The sequence below is a fragment of the Mandrillus leucophaeus genome, unplaced genomic scaffold (genome assembly GCF_000951045.1).
Source record: "Mandrillus leucophaeus isolate KB7577 unplaced genomic scaffold, Mleu.le_1.0 Scaffold608, whole genome shotgun sequence".
Taxonomy (NCBI): Eukaryota; Metazoa; Chordata; class Mammalia; order Primates; family Cercopithecidae; genus Mandrillus; species Mandrillus leucophaeus.
In genome coordinates this window covers 1,294,551-1,312,025 of record NW_012106564.1, presented here as the reverse complement: position 1 = coordinate 1,312,025, position 17,475 = coordinate 1,294,551, and the positions used below count along the sequence as shown (strand labels likewise).

At 43.4% G+C, this 17,475-nt stretch overlaps 1 protein-coding gene across 1 annotated transcript in view; it reads left to right on the top strand.

Annotated features, from left to right (window-relative positions):
- TBC1D23 (TBC1 domain family, member 23) overlaps positions 1-17,475 on the top strand; it is a 95,624-nt gene that overhangs the window by 69,069 nt on the left and 9,080 nt on the right. The window contains exons 19-22 of the mRNA XM_011999900.1: positions 7,129-7,295; positions 10,601-10,719; positions 11,336-11,456; positions 12,612-12,700. Coding sequence (XP_011855290.1) covers positions 7,129-7,295; positions 10,601-10,719; positions 11,336-11,456; positions 12,612-12,700 — 496 coding nt within the window. The remainder of the gene's footprint in view (positions 1-7,128; positions 7,296-10,600; positions 10,720-11,335; positions 11,457-12,611; positions 12,701-17,475) is intronic.

Sequence of the window (17,475 nt, the reverse complement as noted above, 5' to 3'; positions counted from 1 at the left end):
GACTTTGAACAAACCCAAATATCCATCAATGATAGACTGGATTAAGAAAATGTGGCACATATACACCATGGAATACTATGCAACCATAAAAAAGGATGAGTTCATGTCCTTTGTAGGGACATGGATGAAGCTGGAAACCATCATTCTGAGCAAACTGTCACAAGGACAGAAAACCAAACACCGCATGTTCTCACAGGTGGGAATTGAACAGTTAGAACACTTGGACACAGGGTGGGGAACACACACTGGGGCCTGTCGTGGGGTGGGGTGAGGGGGAGGGATAGCAGGAGAAATACCTAATGTAAATGATGAGTTAATTGATGCAGCACACCAACATGGCACATGTATACATGTGTAACAAATCTGCACATTGTGCACATGTACCCTAGAATGTAATATAATATTAATATTTGGGCTCTTAAGTATAATAATAAAAAATTCAGGACATATAAAAAGTAAAATTGTGTTCTACCACAAAAGAAAGTGTGCTAAGGACATGAATAAACAATTCTCAAAAGAAGATATACAGATGGCCAAAAACATGAAAAAATGCTCAACATCACTAATGATTAGGGGAACGCAAATCAAAACCACAATGTGATACCATCTTACTCCTCCAAGAATGGCCATAATCAAAAAATTAAAAAATAATAGATATTGGCATGGATGCTGTAAACAGGGAATGCGTCTATGCTGCTGGTGGGAATGTAAACTAGTACAACCACGGTGGAAAACTGGAGATTCCTTAAAGAATTAAAAGTAGAACTACCATTTGATTCAGCAATCCCACTGTCGGGTATCTCCCCAGAGGAAAAGAAGTCATTGGCTGGTCGTGGTGATTCACACCTGTAATCTCAGCACTTTGGGAGGCTGAGGCAGGTGGATCATCTGAGGTCAGGAGTTTGAGACCAGCCTGGCCAAAAAGGTGAAACCCTGTCTCTACTAAAAATGCAAAAATTAGTTGGGCATGGTGGTGGGTGCCTGTAATCCCAGCTATTTGGGAGGCTGAGGCAGGAGAATTGCTTGACCGCAGGAGGTGGAGGTTGCAGTGAGCTGAGATCACGCCATTGCGCTCCAGTCTGGGTGACAGAGCAAGATACCATCTCAAAAAAAAAAAAAAAGTCATTATAAGAAAAAGATAACTTGCACATGCATGTTTATAGCAGCACAATTTGCAATTGCAAGAATATGGAACCAGCTCAAATGCCCATCAATCAACAAGTGGATATATATATATGTATATATATGATGGAATACTATTCAGTCATAAAAAGGAATGAATGAATGGCATTCGCAGAGACCTGGATAATATTGGAGACTATTATTCTAAGTGAAGTAACTCAGGAATGGAAAACCAAACATCATACGTTCTCGCTCATAAGTGGGAGCTAAGCTATGAGGATGCAAAGGCATAAGAATGAGACAATGGAATGTGGGGACTCGGGGAAAGAGTGGGAAGGGGGTGAGGGATAAAATACTACAAATTGGGTGCAGAATGTACTGCTCAGGTGATGGGTGTACCAAAATTTCACAAATCACCACCAAAGAATTTACTCATGTCACCAAAGACCACCTGTTCCCCAATAACCTATGGAAATAATTAAAATAAAATGAAAAAAAAATAGACTCCCACAAATAATGGGCAGTGGTTTTGAGCAAAGTTTCAAAGGCAATTCAATTGAGAAAGGGGAGTCTTTTCAACATATGGTGTTGGAACAACTAGATACCCACATACAAAGAAATTAACCTCACCCTTTATATCTCAAACCTTATACAAAACTTAACTCAATGGATCATACAGCTAAATGTGCAGTGTAAACCTATAAAACTAATAGAAAACAGGAGAAAATTTTCCTGATTTTGGGTGAGGCCATAGTTGTTAGACATATGAAAAGCACAATCCATAAGAATGAATCACGTCTATAATCCCAGCACTTTGGGAGGCTGAGGCGGGCAGATCATGAGGTCAGGAGTTAAGAGACTAGCCTGGCCTGCATGGTGAAACCCCCTCTCTACTAAAAATACAAAAATTAGTCGAGTTTGGGGGTGTGCGCCTGTAATCCCAGCTACTCGGGAGGCTGAGGTAAGAGAATCGCTTGACTCCGGGAGGCAGAGGTGGCAGTGAGCCGAGATCGCGCCACTGCACTCCAGCCTGGGTGACAGAACGAGACTCCATCTCCAAAAAAAAAAAAATTAATTAAAAATAAATTTAAAATTTTTGCTCTGCAAAAGACACTTAATAGAAGGGAAAGACAAGCTACATACTGGGGGAAAATACTGTACTTGCAAAACATACCAACAAAGGATTTGTGTTCAGAATATACAAAAATTTTCACTACAACAATAAGAAAACAAAACAATGGGGAAGAGAAGCATTTCTTCAGAGAATCATGGGTGGCAAATAGGCATGTGAAAAGATCATCATTAGCTGTTGGGGAAAAGTAAAAACCACAATGAGATGCTACTACACACCAGTTAGATTGGCTAAAATTAAAAACAAAAAATGACAATACCGAGTGCTGGTGAGGATATGGAGCAACTAGAACATTCATACATTGCTGGTGGGTGTACAAAGTGGTACAGACACTCTAGACAACAGTTTGGCAATTTCTTATAAAGAAACATACGTTTACTATACAACCCAGCAATCCCTCTCCTAGGTATTTACCCTAGGGAAATGAAGACTTACATCCACGCGGAAGAGTTCATGGTCATAACTGCTCTACTGTGCCACCTCTTTGCTGTTTGCTGTCCTGGAAACAGTAGGCCAGAGCTAGTGGCCTTCTCAGTACTTGCTTTACTCTTCAGGTTGCCAGCTTTACTGCACAGGTACCTGTCTAACCCACATGGGAATATTAAGTTGGTTTCCCAACATTAAGCAAGTTGTCCAGAGTTACATGGTGTGTCAGCACTGTTTTGAACTCAGGTCTCCTGATTTGCAGAGAACTGCATCAGAAATTTAAAAATTCTATGTATCTATGCATGTATGTGTATATTTAGATGCATACACACTCTTTGACTCCTCGCTGTACACAGTTCTAACTCAATATGATAATTCCCAAGTTTGATCCTTTGCTTTCTGTAGTATCATACTCTTTCCTTCTCGGATTGCATCTACTCATAGATTTCTTCTCTTATTCTCTGCAAATGACTGCAGTTCTGATTTTCAGCCCCTAATTTCTGACTGCTGTTAGCATTTGCATATTGTGGTGTTACGAGGTATTCACACACATACATACACACGTTTTCAAGCACAGTCCCTGACTCCTATAGCCTTGTTAAGTCTTTTGTTAGAATGCCAGGTGTGTTAGGCCTCAGGGGCAGGCCCCAGGAAACAGAATCTCCCCGCCTCTCCTGCTCTCCTTTTCACCTGCCCCAAGGCAGGACTCTAACCTTGCAGAGGCTGGGTCTTAAAACTCTCCTGAGAGCTCCTGCGCTATGCCTTGGAGGAAGGAATGCTGATGACGTGAAGTTCCCATAGAAGCCCAAGAGAACTGGGGTTGGAGAGCTTCTGGATAGCTGACCACGTGGAGGTTCTGGAGGGTGGTGTGCCCAGGAGGGCCTGGAGGCTTTGTGCCCCTCCTCCCATACCTTGCCCTACACCTCTTCATCTGTAGCCTTTGCAACATCCTTTATAATAAACCAGGAAACATGTTTCCGTGAGTTCCGTGAGCTGCTCCAGCAAATCATTCAAACCCAGAGATGGGGTCATAGCAACCCCAACTTGAAAGTGGTTGTCAGAAGTTCTGGAGTCCAAGACATATGGCTGGTGCCTGGTGTGTCTTCCTCAGGTAGACAGTGTTGGAACTGAGGAGGAGGATACCCAGCTGGTGTCCACTGCTTGGTGGTAGGGAGGAACCCCCTCACATTTGGTCACAGAATTCTTCCGTGTTGATGATTGCTGTGATGGTGATGTAAGAGCAGAGGAAAAACACGGGGAGTTTTCCTGGAACACATATCCACCTCTCCCCCAAAAACTGAGCTCACGTTCCTGCAGACTCAACTCATACTATGAAGCGGCAGCTGGAGGAATGCTGACGGAAAGGAGAGACCAGTTAGGAAGTGCCTATAGCAGTCTCCCCAAGGTGAGCAAGGCCTACCTGTGGATGGTGGTGGTGGGAACTGAAAGGAGGAATCAGGGACATTTCAGGAGAGTAAGAAGAGCCCTGTCCCTTACCAGAGGTGGGGAATGAAAGACTCGAAAGTCACTGAAGTGACTTAGATTTTCTTGGAGGGTTGGAAAGCAGGGAGAATTAGAAAACTGGGCGTAAGTTGTGGTGCCTGTTAAGTGCTGGGTAGAGAAGCTCTTGGAGGTGATACACTTAGCTTCACATAGTTGAGTTTGAACTGATGTTAACACATGTAAATAGAGACGGTGGCAGCTGGAGATGTTGAAATAGGTCCTCTGGAGTAAAAATAAAAATCTGACTAGTAACAGCCTGGAAATGGTCATTAAGCCTGTGAGACATGGGTAGAAATGAGAATAGAGACTGAAAAGGCACACCAGATTTTTAGCTGGGCTTTCAAGATCCATTTGGCCCGGCAGTTTTGTTTTTTGGCCTATTTTCGTATGTCAGATGAACAGGAACATGGAGATAAGGCAGAGCTGCTGCAGAGAAGGGACAGTGAGGGGAGTGGTGGCGGGCAGGACTGCACAAACTTCACCCTTCAGCCAGATTCTTCATCCATTACCTCTAAATCCTTTTACATATAGGTGAGGAAAAGGTCCTGAGGGTGAGGTGATTTGCCCTAGGTATTAACATCCCAGTGTCAGAGCCAGAACCAAAACCAGAACCCAGTGACTAGTTTTTCCATTATGCCCAGAAAGTTCTAAAGAAAGGTGTAAAAAACACACTTCCATTTAGCTTTTCCTTCTCTAGGAACACCCCTAGTGCCCAGAACACCCATAGTGCCCAAGTCAGCAGTTTCCCTGCATGTGACAGAGGGACAGTACCCATAGGCTTTTGGTCTTGATGGCCTTCTCCTGGTCCTGCTTCTCTCTCTTTTTTTTTTTTTGAAATGGAGTCTCACTCTGTCGCCCAGGCTGGAGTGCAGTGGCATGATCTCGGCTCACTGCAACCTCCACCTCCCATGTTCAAGTGATTCTGCTGCCTCAGCCTCCTGAGTAGCTGGGATTACAGGCATGTGCCACCACGCCCAGCTAATCTTTGTATTTTTAGTAGAGACGGGGTTTCACCATGCTGGTCAGGCTGTTCTTGAACTCCTGACCTTGTGATCCACCTGCCTCGGCCTCCCGAAGTGCTGGGATTATAGGCGTGAGCCACTGCACTCAGCCTGGTCCTCCTCTAATGGCTCCTTCCCAGGCTCCACAGTCCCTTCTTCTTCCGCATGTGCCTTTCACACTCCGCTTGTGTGTTCTCATCCAAATTCAGAGCTTCCTCTCAGTTAAAACTGCTGAGGACTCCTAAGTCAATTTCCGACACAGACATCTTCTGAGCTTGAGGCTTTGGTCCAGTTGCCTACTGGGCATCTCCACCTGGATGCCACGGCTCATGCCTAAAAGGCCAGCACTTTGGGAAGCCAAAGTGGGAGGATCACTGGAGTCCAGGAGTTTGAGACCAGCCTGGGCAACATTGTAAGAATCCATTTCTAAAAAATTGAAATAATTTGCATTTTGAACAAGCACTTCAAATAACATGTCCAGCCAGGTTTAGGACCACTATTAGATACAATGTTATGCCAATAAAATTGGAAGTCTAGATGAATTTTTTTTTTCACAGGTTGTCCGTGACCAAAGGTTGACCCTGAAACCTCATAGGTTAATGAGCATAGCAGAAATTAAAAGGTTTTTAAAGGTCTTCCTGCTACAAAGCCAAGTCCAGATAGTCTCTTAAGCTGCAGAAAGACCATAACTGCTACATATTTCCCCCCAATTTTTTGTTATGAAAGCTTAAAATTTTAAACTTCTACAAAGTTTTAATCTAGTACCATGAACAGCTGTATCCTCCTCCTAGATTTAATAATTAACATTTTGCCATATCTGCTTTATCTTATGTATTTTCTTTTTGCTGACGATTTTCAAGTCAAACATTCTGACAGTTCATCCCTAAATACTTCCTCATTTTCTAAGAATAAAGACATTGGCACAATCACAACATATAGCACACAAAATAATTCATAAAGCATCGAATATCTCGTTCATAGTTAAATCTCCCTAGTTGCCCCCAAAATGTTTTTATAGTGTTCTTTTACAAACCAGGATCTGTTTCAGTATAAACTATTCTGGGGCATTCCAAAAGGTGGTAAGTTTTGGAATTTTGTTCCACAAGTTTGACAAGGCACAAAACCACAAAACACGAAAATTAAAAAGCAATCTAATAAATAAAAATGCAAAAATCAGAGTCTATAGGCCGGGCTCAGCGGCTCACGCCCATAATCCCAGAGGCTCACGCCTATAAATCCCAGCACTTTGGGAGGCTAAGGTAGTAGGGTCTTGAGCTCAGGAGTCTGAGACCAGCCTGGGCAACATAGCAAGACCCCATCACTACTAAAAGTAAAAAACTTAAAAAAGAAAAAGAAAGAAAGAAATAGAAATAGCCAGGCACGGTGGCATGTGCCTGTAGTCCCAGTTGCTTGGGAGGCTGAGGACGGAGGATCGCTTGAGCCCAGGAGGTGGAGGCTGCAATGAGCCGAGACTGCTGCACTGCACTCCTGACTGGGTGACAGAGCGAGACCCTGTCTAAAACAAACAAAACAAAAAAGAATATTAGCAAAGAGATGACAGTGTAGCCTCGCGTTGAACCCTCAGCATCTTTCCCGTTGGTCTAGCAGGCTTGTAGTCAGATCCTACAGACGTCTCGCGTGCCTAAACCAACCAGGGTCATTCCATCCCCGTCACAGCGACCTGTTCAAATAGCTCCAGCCTATCAGCATGCGATGTTACCCTGGCCACAGAGTTGATTCAACCAGCTAAAAGTTAGTACTTTTGCGGAGAATAAGCAAACGCTACAAATCAGGGCTTTCGTCCCTGAAAAGTTCGGTTGTTAAACATTCACCAGCACACCACCTCGACTTAGGCTGTTCCCTTTTGCCCTTTGCCTTTCGAGGCATGCTTTTTCCGGACTATGGTAATTAGCCATTTCTCGTTGGTCCGTCCTGGTGTTCCAGGCGCACTGGAACGAACGCAGACCCCTCTACTCCGGGCCGGGCCCGGGAGGAGGGGTGGGGCGTGGCCTCTGACGCGGGCCCCGCCCACCGTAGCGTCGCCGAAGTCCGCCCGGACTCCAGCTCTCAGCCGGCGCCGCAGGTGGTGCTTGTCGGGAGAGCCATGGCCAGTAAGTGACGCGGCCGCGCGCTGTAGCTCGAGCTCGGGCCGGAGGGGAGGCTTTGGAGCAGCGCCGGCGGTGGCTTGGCCGGCTCAGCCCCCCGCCCCGCGTCCCCGCCGTGCGCGGCCTTCCCTGATGCGGGCATTCGCGTGGGTCCGGGATCGCGCGGCGGGGCGGCCGAGCGCACTCCCGGGATTCCAGGCTTCCGGGGTGGCGGGCGAGGCCCAGAAAGCACCAGGCCGCCCGGGCTGCGCCGGCACCCGCCGCGTCCTGCTTGAGAGAGGCTGACGGACGTGTATTTCTGCACGGTGTGGGCCGCGGTGGTAGGATCCTACTCCCTTGGGTGTTTTCAAGTTGCGTGACCTCCTCCAGCCCCCACTGCACAAAGGTGCCCAGGCGGTTCTTCCTTTCCCCCCTCACTTTCCAGCTCCAGATTTTGACTTGGATTCTTGCTGTGTCACTTACTTTGTTCAGTGACTTTGTGCAGCTTTCTCCCTGCAAGCCCCGTTTCTTTATCTGTAAAATGATGTTAATGATACCTCACAGAAGTTTATGTATGAAGGACCTGGCACATTGCTTTAAATTTTATTCCCTTGTTGGTTCCTTCGCTCACAGTGTTTTATTCTTTTTTTTCCTCCCCTTCGTTGGGCCTTCGTTGTTAGATTATGATGAATATTAGGGCAGCCTTAAAAGTCATTGTGTCTCCACTTTACAGATGAGACGGAGTGACTGGCGTCTCATCCTTAGCATGAGAAACTGCCCAGTGGCGGGGTCTCCCTGCTGCAGCACGCCTGTAGAGTGGGTCATTTGCAGAATGACAGGCAGTCCTAAGCTTAGTTGAGGACCCCGCCCTTGTGGGTGAGATGTGTGGGAGAGGAAGCCATCAGCGTAGCCATGGTGAGCTTTATCTTTCCCACCCTCAGAAGAAGAGACATGGCCAGGCACGTGGCTCACGCCTGTAATAGTAACACTTTGGGAGGCTGAGGCACGAGGATCGCTTGAGCTCAGGAGTCAGAGTTGGAGACCAGCCTGGGCAACATGGCGACACCTGTCTGTACTAAAAATAAATACAAAATTAGCCCGGCGTGGTGGCACGCGCCCGTAGTCCCAGCTTACTTGGGAAGCTGAGGAGGGAGGATGGCTTAACCCTGGGAAATGGAGGGGAGACATTTAGTGGATTTGTCTGCTGTTCTGGTAACAGCTCAAAATATCTGTTTGCCCCAGAATAATCCCAGCTGTTATTTCCTGTTTTAGTTTCCTTTGTATCCCTTCAGATTCTGTAACTATTTAGCAGGCTGCCTTCAGGGTTAAATTTAGTGCTTCTCACTATAGTTAGGATAGATGGAGGAATGGGACATCTGAGTTTTCCTTTTAGTTCACCCTGAGCCAAACAGGCCTTCATCAGAGGCCAGGTTTATCATCGTTGCCGCTTCTGGAGACATTTGCATTGTTACAGGAAACACCCAAAGAGATAGTTCTCTAATGGTAGGATTTTCAGACTGGAGCAGAGGTGGGATGGGGAGTTTGGGCAGGCCGTTACTAATAATTCCTGAAGTTTCGCAGAGCTTCAGAGGTTATGATGTGCTCTGGATCCTTTACTGCAGCGTCCCACCAGACCGTGAGCAGGAACTATGTATCCATCAGGGTCCAGACAGAACGTGGAGACAACACTGGTAACTGGAACAAGGAAATTTATTTATTTATTTACTTTAGAGACTGAGTCTAACTCTGTCGTCCAGGCTGGAGTGCAGTGGCGTGATCTTGGCTCACCGCAACCTCCACCTCCCAGGTTCAAGTGATTCTCCTGCCTCAGCCTCCTGAGTAGCTGGGATTACAGGTGTCTGCCACCACACCCAGCTAATTATTGTATTTTTAATAGAGACGGGGTTTCGCCGTGTTGGCCAGGCTGGTCTGAAACTCCTGACCTCAGGTGATCCACCTGCCTTGGCCTCTCAAAGTGCTGGGATTACAGGTGTGAGCCACCACACCCGGCAGAAAATTTTATATTAAAAATTATTATCTGGCCAGGCGTGGTGGCTCATGCTTATAATCCCAGCAGTTTGAGAGGCTGAGGCAGGAGGATTGCTTGAGCCCAGGAGTTCGAGACCAGCCTGGGCAACAAAGTGAGATCCTGTCTCTACAAAAAAATTTAAAAATTAGCCAGGCATGGTGGTGCATACCTGTGGTCCCAACTACATAAGAGGCTGAGACATGAGGATTGCCTGAACCCAGGAGGTGGAGGCTGCAGTAAACCATGTTTGTGCCACTGCACTCCAGCCTAGGCGACAGAACAAGACCCTGCCTCAAAGTTAAAAATATTAGCTCATGGAAAGTGATTTTCATAAAAGCTAAAAGGGAACTCTAAAAAACAGAAGAAAAGCAAATAGATGTCTAGCTACCACCTCCAGGAAGGAATAAGCTTGGAAGAGCCGCCAGCCTCCTTGCTCCAGGGCTGAGCACAGACCTTGTCAGGGCTGGCTACATCATTTGTGGGGCCCAATCCCCTTGTTCAGAGAGCAAGGAAAAGTGCTGTTAGCTTTTCCTCCTGCAGTATCTCTCTCAACCTTTCATGGTGTTATTTGCTGTTTAATGTCATGTTCTCTTGGACACAGGAATGTTTATGGGGTAAGTGCAGACTTTTACAGGTGCCTGGGACCCCTGTCCTGTGAGTAGGCATGTGTGCAGCTCACGGGCTGCCAGGGTTTCCCTCTGCCAGCAGCCGGATCAATGTGCTGTGACCCAGCCAGTAGTGGGGAAACTGAGACAGACATCTTCCCTTCCCATGAGCTGGGCTGCCCATGGGAAGCACATGAGCAACTTCCAAGGAATTGCACTTTCTGTGCTGGGACATGCTCAGTATATGGATTGGAGATAGGCGAGAGGTCCAAGAACAAATAGTAAGGGACAGGACCATATTCAAACCCAGTCTTTTTAGTTTAGCCATATTCTCATTTCATTCCCTACACTGCATAGTAAGAAGCTGGTTCGCTCTAGATTCTTGTGCTTGGCATGGGACTTTACCCATGCATATTGCTCTATCTCCAGATAGACTTTAGCACTATTGACATTTTGGACAGGATAATTCTTTGTTCTGGAGGGGGTTGTCCTAGGCATTGTAGGAAGTTTGGCAGTATCCTTGGTCTCTATTCATTAGATGCCACTCATACCTCATCAGTTGTGGCATCAAAGGTGTCTTCAGACTTTGTCAGATGTTCCCCAGGGGACATAATTGCCTTCCATTTGAGAACCATGGCTCTGTCTGAAGCCAGCATTTCAAGCTTCTGACAGCTGTTTTCTTTTGTCTTTGTCCTCAGCTTTCCGCCTGGCCCTCATCCAGCTTCAAATTTCTTCCGTCAAATCAGATAACGTCACTCGAGCTTGTAGCTTTATCCGGGAGGCAGCAACGCAAGGAGCCAAAATAGTTTCTTTGCCGGTCAGTATGGGGGCAGCCATCCTGTTCTGGGCTCTGTAGACCCAGCAGAACAGTGTTTGCTAGCTCTGGTGGTCCTCTTGTATCCTGGGGTCGAGCAGTGTCCTTTGGAGCCCATAGATTGTTTTGTGTTTAACTGGAGGATGACCTTAGCAAGGGTTTTTGTAAGGTACGATGTGCCAACACGGTCATAGGTCTTTAGCTTTTGGATCTTCCTCTTTGTTCAGATGAAGCAGCCAAAATCCTAGTATTTCGAGGGACATACGGAAAACTGAAATACTCAGTGCTTGGACACTTTGTTCCTTATGTAATTAAGTCTTTATAGGACCAGACCATGTTGGTTTTAGCACTGAGCCTCCAACATTTTTTTTTTTTATGAACTCTGGGAGAGCCCATGTGACTTGTCTCTTCTAAACCACTAGGCTAGCTTTGTAGTCTTGCCTGTGACTACAGGCTGTTTACCCTTGAGATGTCAGTGTTTTTCTTATTAGCTGTGTTTTAACCCTTTGACTGAAAGCAGAGCTAGAAGCAGCAGCTATGGCCTCTTACAGCAGAACTTTAAAATGGATGGGTGTTTTGATCTTTTTTTTTTTTTTTTTCTCTGCCAATATTTTTCTAGGAATGCTTTAATTCTCCGTATGGAACGAAATATTTTCCTGAATATGCAGAGAAAATTCCTGGTGAATCCACACAGAGGCTTTCTGAAGTAGCAAAGGAATGCAGCATATATCTCATTGGAGGTAACTTCATACCCACAAGGTATAATGGCCTAAACATTAAAAACATCTGAATGAGCCAGGTGTGGTGGCGTGCACCTGGATTCCCTACTTGGGAAGCTTCAGTTTGGGAAGCTGAAGCAGAGAGTTTCTTATTTTATTTTATTTTTTTTTTTGAGGTGAGGTCCTGCTTTGTCACCAACGCTGGAGTGCAGTGGTATGATCATGGCTCAGTGCAGCCTCACCCTACCAGGCTCAAGTGATTCTCCCACCTCTTAGCCTCCTGAGTAGCTGGGACTGCAGGTGTGTGCCACCATGCCTGGCTGATTTTTGTATTTTTTTGTAAAGACGGGGTTTCACCATATTGCCCAGGCTGGTTTTGAACTCCTAGGCTCCAGCAGTCTGCCCACCTTGGCCTTCCAAAGTGCTAGGATTACAGGCGTGAGCCATCATGCCAGGCATGTTTTTTGTTATACTAATAGAGGATTGAGAAAAAAAAATTTTTTTCCATAGAGGCCACATACATAAAGGTAACTTTATTTTTGTGGTTTTGGAATAAATGTTTAAAGGTTTTATTTGCTTAAATAAAAAATAAGCATAGAAAAAGTTCTATAAATATAGCAAATAAAATGTTTTCTGTACGATGATATATTAAGAATGAGAAATGAAGGCAAAGCAAGAAGCCTGGAGATGAAACTGCATTCAGTGATGGCGAGGCTTCTGACTTCACATTCTCATCTTTGGGGATACAGTTTTGTTGCAGGACCTGGTGAATTCAAGTTAAGCAATGGGAAATTTTTCATTTTGCCCTAATGTTAGAGATTAAGTGTTGCTCAGGATCATGGCTGAATTTCAGGAACAGTTTGGTTATTTTTTAAGCCAGTCTTTGGCATCTAACCTAATCATATCCCGTCTACACTCTGCAGTTTATCTCTGAAAGATCATATTCAAGAAGGACCAAGAAAAAAAAAACAACCACGATTAAATAACCCATAGAAGGGAATACTTATTCTGTATTGTAGAATGAGGTGTTGCCTTATTCTAAAAACAAAATGAATAAATAAACCGTAAAAGATGGGTTCTTTATTTTTGGAACCAAGTTATCAGGCTTTTATCCCTTTCTCACAAAAGAATTGTTCTATTCTTTTTCTTATGGTATATTTCTTCTCTCAATGAAAGGCTCTATCCCTGAAGAGGATGCTGGGAAATTATATAACACCTGTGCTGTGTTTGGGCCTGATGGAACTTTACTAGCAAAGTACAGAAAGGTAAGTAGGAAGTGTGGCAGAATAATTTGTTATCTTTAAGCCAGCAACAATGTGTGGAAAAAAAAAAGAATTTGCTATGAAGTCCCCTAGTTCCTCTCATTATATCATACATGTATTAGGGTTTTAACTGATTGGCATAGGTGGTTATTCTCGGCCATCTGCATTTTTATATAAATTTTAGACACAGCCTGTCAATTTCTGCAAAGGAACAACCTATAGTAATTTTTTTTGTTGTTTTTTTGGTTTTATTTTTAGACGGAGTCTGGCTCTGTGGCCCAGGCTGGAGTGCAGTGGCACAATCTTCGCTCACTGCAAGCTCCACCTCCTCAGTTCACATCATTCTCCTGCCTCAGCCTCCCGAGTAGCTGGGACTACAGGCGTCTGCTACCATACCCAGCTAATTTTTTGTATTTTTAGTAGAGACGTGGTTTCACCATGTTAGCCAGAATGGTCTTGATCTCCTGCCTCGGCCTCCCAAAGTGATCTGCCTGCCTCGGCCTCCCAAAGTGCTGGGATTACAGGCATAAGCCACCACGCCCGGCCAACCTATAGTAATTTTTATTGGTATTTCATTGAGTATATAGAGAACACTTTGGGAAGAGTTGCCATCTTTTTAGTATTAAATGCATATACATGGCCAGGTGCAGTGGCCCATGCCTGTAATCCCAGCACTTTGGGAGGTCGAAGTGGGTGGATCACCTGGGGTCAGGAGTTCAAGACCAGCCTGGGCAGCATGGTGAAACCCCGTCTCTGCTAAAAATACAAAAAATTAGCTGGGTGTGGTAGCAGACTGCTAAAAATACAAAAAATTAGCTGGGTGTGGTAGCAGACGCCTGTAGTCCCAGCTACTTGGGAGGCTGAGGCAGGAGAATGGCGTAAACCCGGGAGGCGGAGCTTGCAGTGAGCTGAGCTCCAGCCACTGCACTCCAGCCTGGGCGACAGCGCGAGACTCCGTCTCAAAAAAAAAAAAAAGATTAAAAAAAAAAATACAAAATTGGCTGGGTGTGGTGGCTCACAGCTATAGTCCCACCTACTTGGGAAGCTGAGACAGGAGAATCGCTTGAACCTGGGAGGTGGAGGCTATAGTGAGCCAAGATCGTGCCACTGTACTCCAGCCTGGGCGAGACAGAGCGAGACTCCGTCTCAAAAAAAAAAAAAAATGCATATACATTTAGTATCATTAAGTCTTCTTGATGAGTTGACCCTTTTATCATTATGAAATGTCTCTCTTTTTTTTCTTGTAATACCTTTTGTCTTAAATTCTACTTTATCTCTGTTATCACTGTAAGCACTCCAGGCTTCTTATGCCTACTGTTTGCTAGTACATGGTTTTTCCAGTTCTTTGTTCTCAAGCTATATGTGTTTTCATATTTTAAGTGGATCTCTTGTCAACAGCATATAATTGTATCCTAATTTTTTCTTTATTCTGACAATCTGTGTGTTTTAATTGAAGTGGTTAGTCCATTTATATTTAATGCACTTATTGATATGATTGAATTTAGGGAGACAGACATTTTACTTTTTTTCCTCTGTTCATCTTTTCTGTATTATTTTGGATTCATTGAATATTTTTTAGAGTTCTATTTTAATTTATTTTTTTAGTTATACCTCTTTGCTTTTTTTTTTTCTTCCAGTTGTTGCCCTGGGAATTATAATATGCATCCTTAACTTTTCATACACTACTTAAGAGTTCATATGATACCACTTTATGTGAAATTTAAGAACCTTATAATGGTATAAGTCCATTTTTCTACCCCACTGCCCCTGCCCTTATTCTTTATGCTATAGTTGTCATTTGTAGTCCATGTATATATGTTGTAAATCCAACAAAACAGTAATACTTGATTTAAATAGTCATATGTATTTTAAAGAAATTAAGAAGAAAACAATCTTTATGCTTATCCAAATATTTATCATTTCTGGTGTTTTTCTTTCCTTCCTGAAGATCCTTCTTCTATCTGGTATATCCTTCAGACCAAAGGCCCTCGTTTAGAATTTTTGTACTGAGGATCTGTTAGCTAGGAATTCTGTTCGTTTTTCTTTACGAATATGTCTTTACATTGTTTTCATTCTTGAAAGATATTTTTGCTGGAATAGAATTTTGGATTGATAGTTTTCTTTTTTTTTTTCCCCACTAGTAGTTGTTATCTAGTCTTTTTTTTTTTTTTTCCTTCCCTGATGAGAAGTGGGTAGTAATTTGTATTGTTCCCTGGGACATAATTTGTTGTTTTTCTCTTCCTCCTTTCAAGATGTTTTCATAATCTTTAGTTCTTAGTATTTTGACTTTGATATGCCTAGATGTGGTTTCCTTTGTCTTTGTCTTCCTTGGTACTTCCTGAAACTGTGAACTTAAATCTTTCACTGTGTTTGGGAAGTTTTTTTGACACTATTTTGTTAAATATTTTTCTGTTCCTTTTTCTTATGGAGCTCCAGTATATGTACATTATATTTTCAAATATTTTTTCAGGTCACCAGGCTCTGTTTTTCTGTTTTTGTTTTTCCAATACTTTTTCCTTCTCTTCTACAGATTAATTTCTGTTGATCTTTCAGACTTATTCACTATTTCTTCTGTCTTGTTCAATTTCCTGTAAGCCAACCCAGTGACATTTAAAAAAATTCAGATATTAAGATTTTCAGTTCTGAAATACCCTTTTGTTTCTTTTTTATAGTTTTTAGTACTCTATATTTTCTGTTGGTTCACTAAAAGCATATTTTTCTTTACACTCTTGAGCTTAGTCAGTTTCTATAGCTGCTTTAAAGTCTGATAATTATCACATCTGTGTGCCACAGAATGAGACTCTTAGGCCTTTAAAAGGCCTTTGATGTAAATAAACTCATGTCTAAACAAACAACAACAACAAAATTGTAATATCTGGGTCATGGCAGGATCTGTGTTCATTTGATTGCCTTTTCTTTGCAGTTAGAGTCACACTTCTGTTTCTTTGAGTATCCACTAATTTAAGATTGTATAGTGGATTATATGTTGTAGAGATTCAAGATTCTATTATAGTCTTCCAAAAAGTGTTGAATATTTTGTTTTAACTGACGGTTAACTTGGTCGCACTCAAACACCAAACTCGTATCTTCTTTGTAACGTGGGCAGCAACTTTAGCTGCTCTGTTCTATGTGGTTGTTCTGCCCCACTTCTGTTTAACTCAGTGATCAGCCAGAGATTTAGAAACATTTTATATGTAGAATTTAGGGCTCTTGACTCTTTGCTTTCTCCATTTGAGGATTTCCTCCCTTGGTTCCAGCTCTGGTTTTCAAGCCAGTATGATTATGGGTAATTTTCACCCCACTTATCACAGCAGCTAAGACCTTGCTTCAGGGTAACAGTGGTAAATAGAACCGGGAAGTTCATCCAGGGCTGTTCCCTGCTTCCACATGTTTGTGTTCTTCTCTTCAGGTTTTGCCTGCTTTGTTTTGGTCATTCTTCAGTGCTTTAAGTAGTTGTGCCTTTTATTTTGCCCAGAGTTCATAGTTAACTACAAGAGAGCTGGTCTGATAGGAGCTACTGTGCACCTGCTGGAAGGACAGCCAGCACTGGGCTATTAACCCAACTCTTTGAAATATATCTTTTTAGTATTAAGTTTTCCATCCCATGAATGTGGTATATATCCTGACATTTATTACGCTTTCTTTACTTTCTCTCAATTTCTTTTTATAGTGTTTTGGGTATAATTTTGTGTAACATTTGTGAGATTTATTCCTCATTGGTGTTTTTAGATGCTTTTTCATTTTCTGTTTTTTTGTTGTTGTTGTTGTTTTGTCTTTTTTTTGAGATGGAGTCTTGCTCTGTCGCTTAGGCTGGAGTACAGTGGTGTGATCTCAGCTCACTGCAACCTCCACCTCCCTGGTTCAAGCCGTTCTCTTCTTTCAGCTTCCCAAGTGGCTGGGATTATAGGCACACACCACCATGTCTGGAAAACTTTTGTACTTTTAGTAGAGACAGGGTTTCACCATGTTGTCCAGGCTGGTCTTGAACTCCTGACCTCAGGTGATCTGCCTGCCTTGGCCTCCCAAAGTGCTGGGATTACAGGTGTGAGCCACCATGCCCGGCCCATTTTCTGTTTCTTGCTAATATATAGAAGTAGAGCAAGTTTTTAAAATATTGACTCTGTGGTGAGGCACGGTGGCTCCTGGCTGTAATCCCAGAACTTTGCGAGGTAGAGGCAGGCAGATTGCTTGAGTTCAGGAGTTGGAGACCAGCCTGGGTAACATGGCAAAACCCCTTCTCTACAAAAACTACAAAAGAAATTAGCTGGGGTGGGGGTGGGGTATGCCTGTAGTCCCAGCTACTCAGGAGGCTGAGGTGGGAGGATTGCTTGAGCCTGGGAGGTCAAGCCTGCAGTGAGCCAACATCACACCACTGCACTCCAGCCTGGGTGCCAGAGCATGACTCTGTCTCAAAAAAAAATTTTTTTAATGAAAAAAACAGCAACCTTGCTAAACTCACTCATTAATTCTAATAATTTATCTGTAGATTTTTTTAAATTTCTAGATACATAATTATATCATCTGAGAATAATGACAGATTTCATTTTTTCTTTTCAGTTGTTACAGTTTTTACTTCTTTTCTTTTATTTCTTGCTCTGTTTAGGCTCTCTGGTACCTGTACCAAGCAGATGTCCTTGTCTTGTTCCCAATCTCAGTGGGAGAGTTTTCAGTATTTCATCATCAAGTATGATGTTTGTTTAGGTGTTTTGTAGATAGTCTTGATCAGATTAATAAAGTTCCCTTCCTAGAAGTTTTTCTTTCTTTTTTTTTTTTTTTTT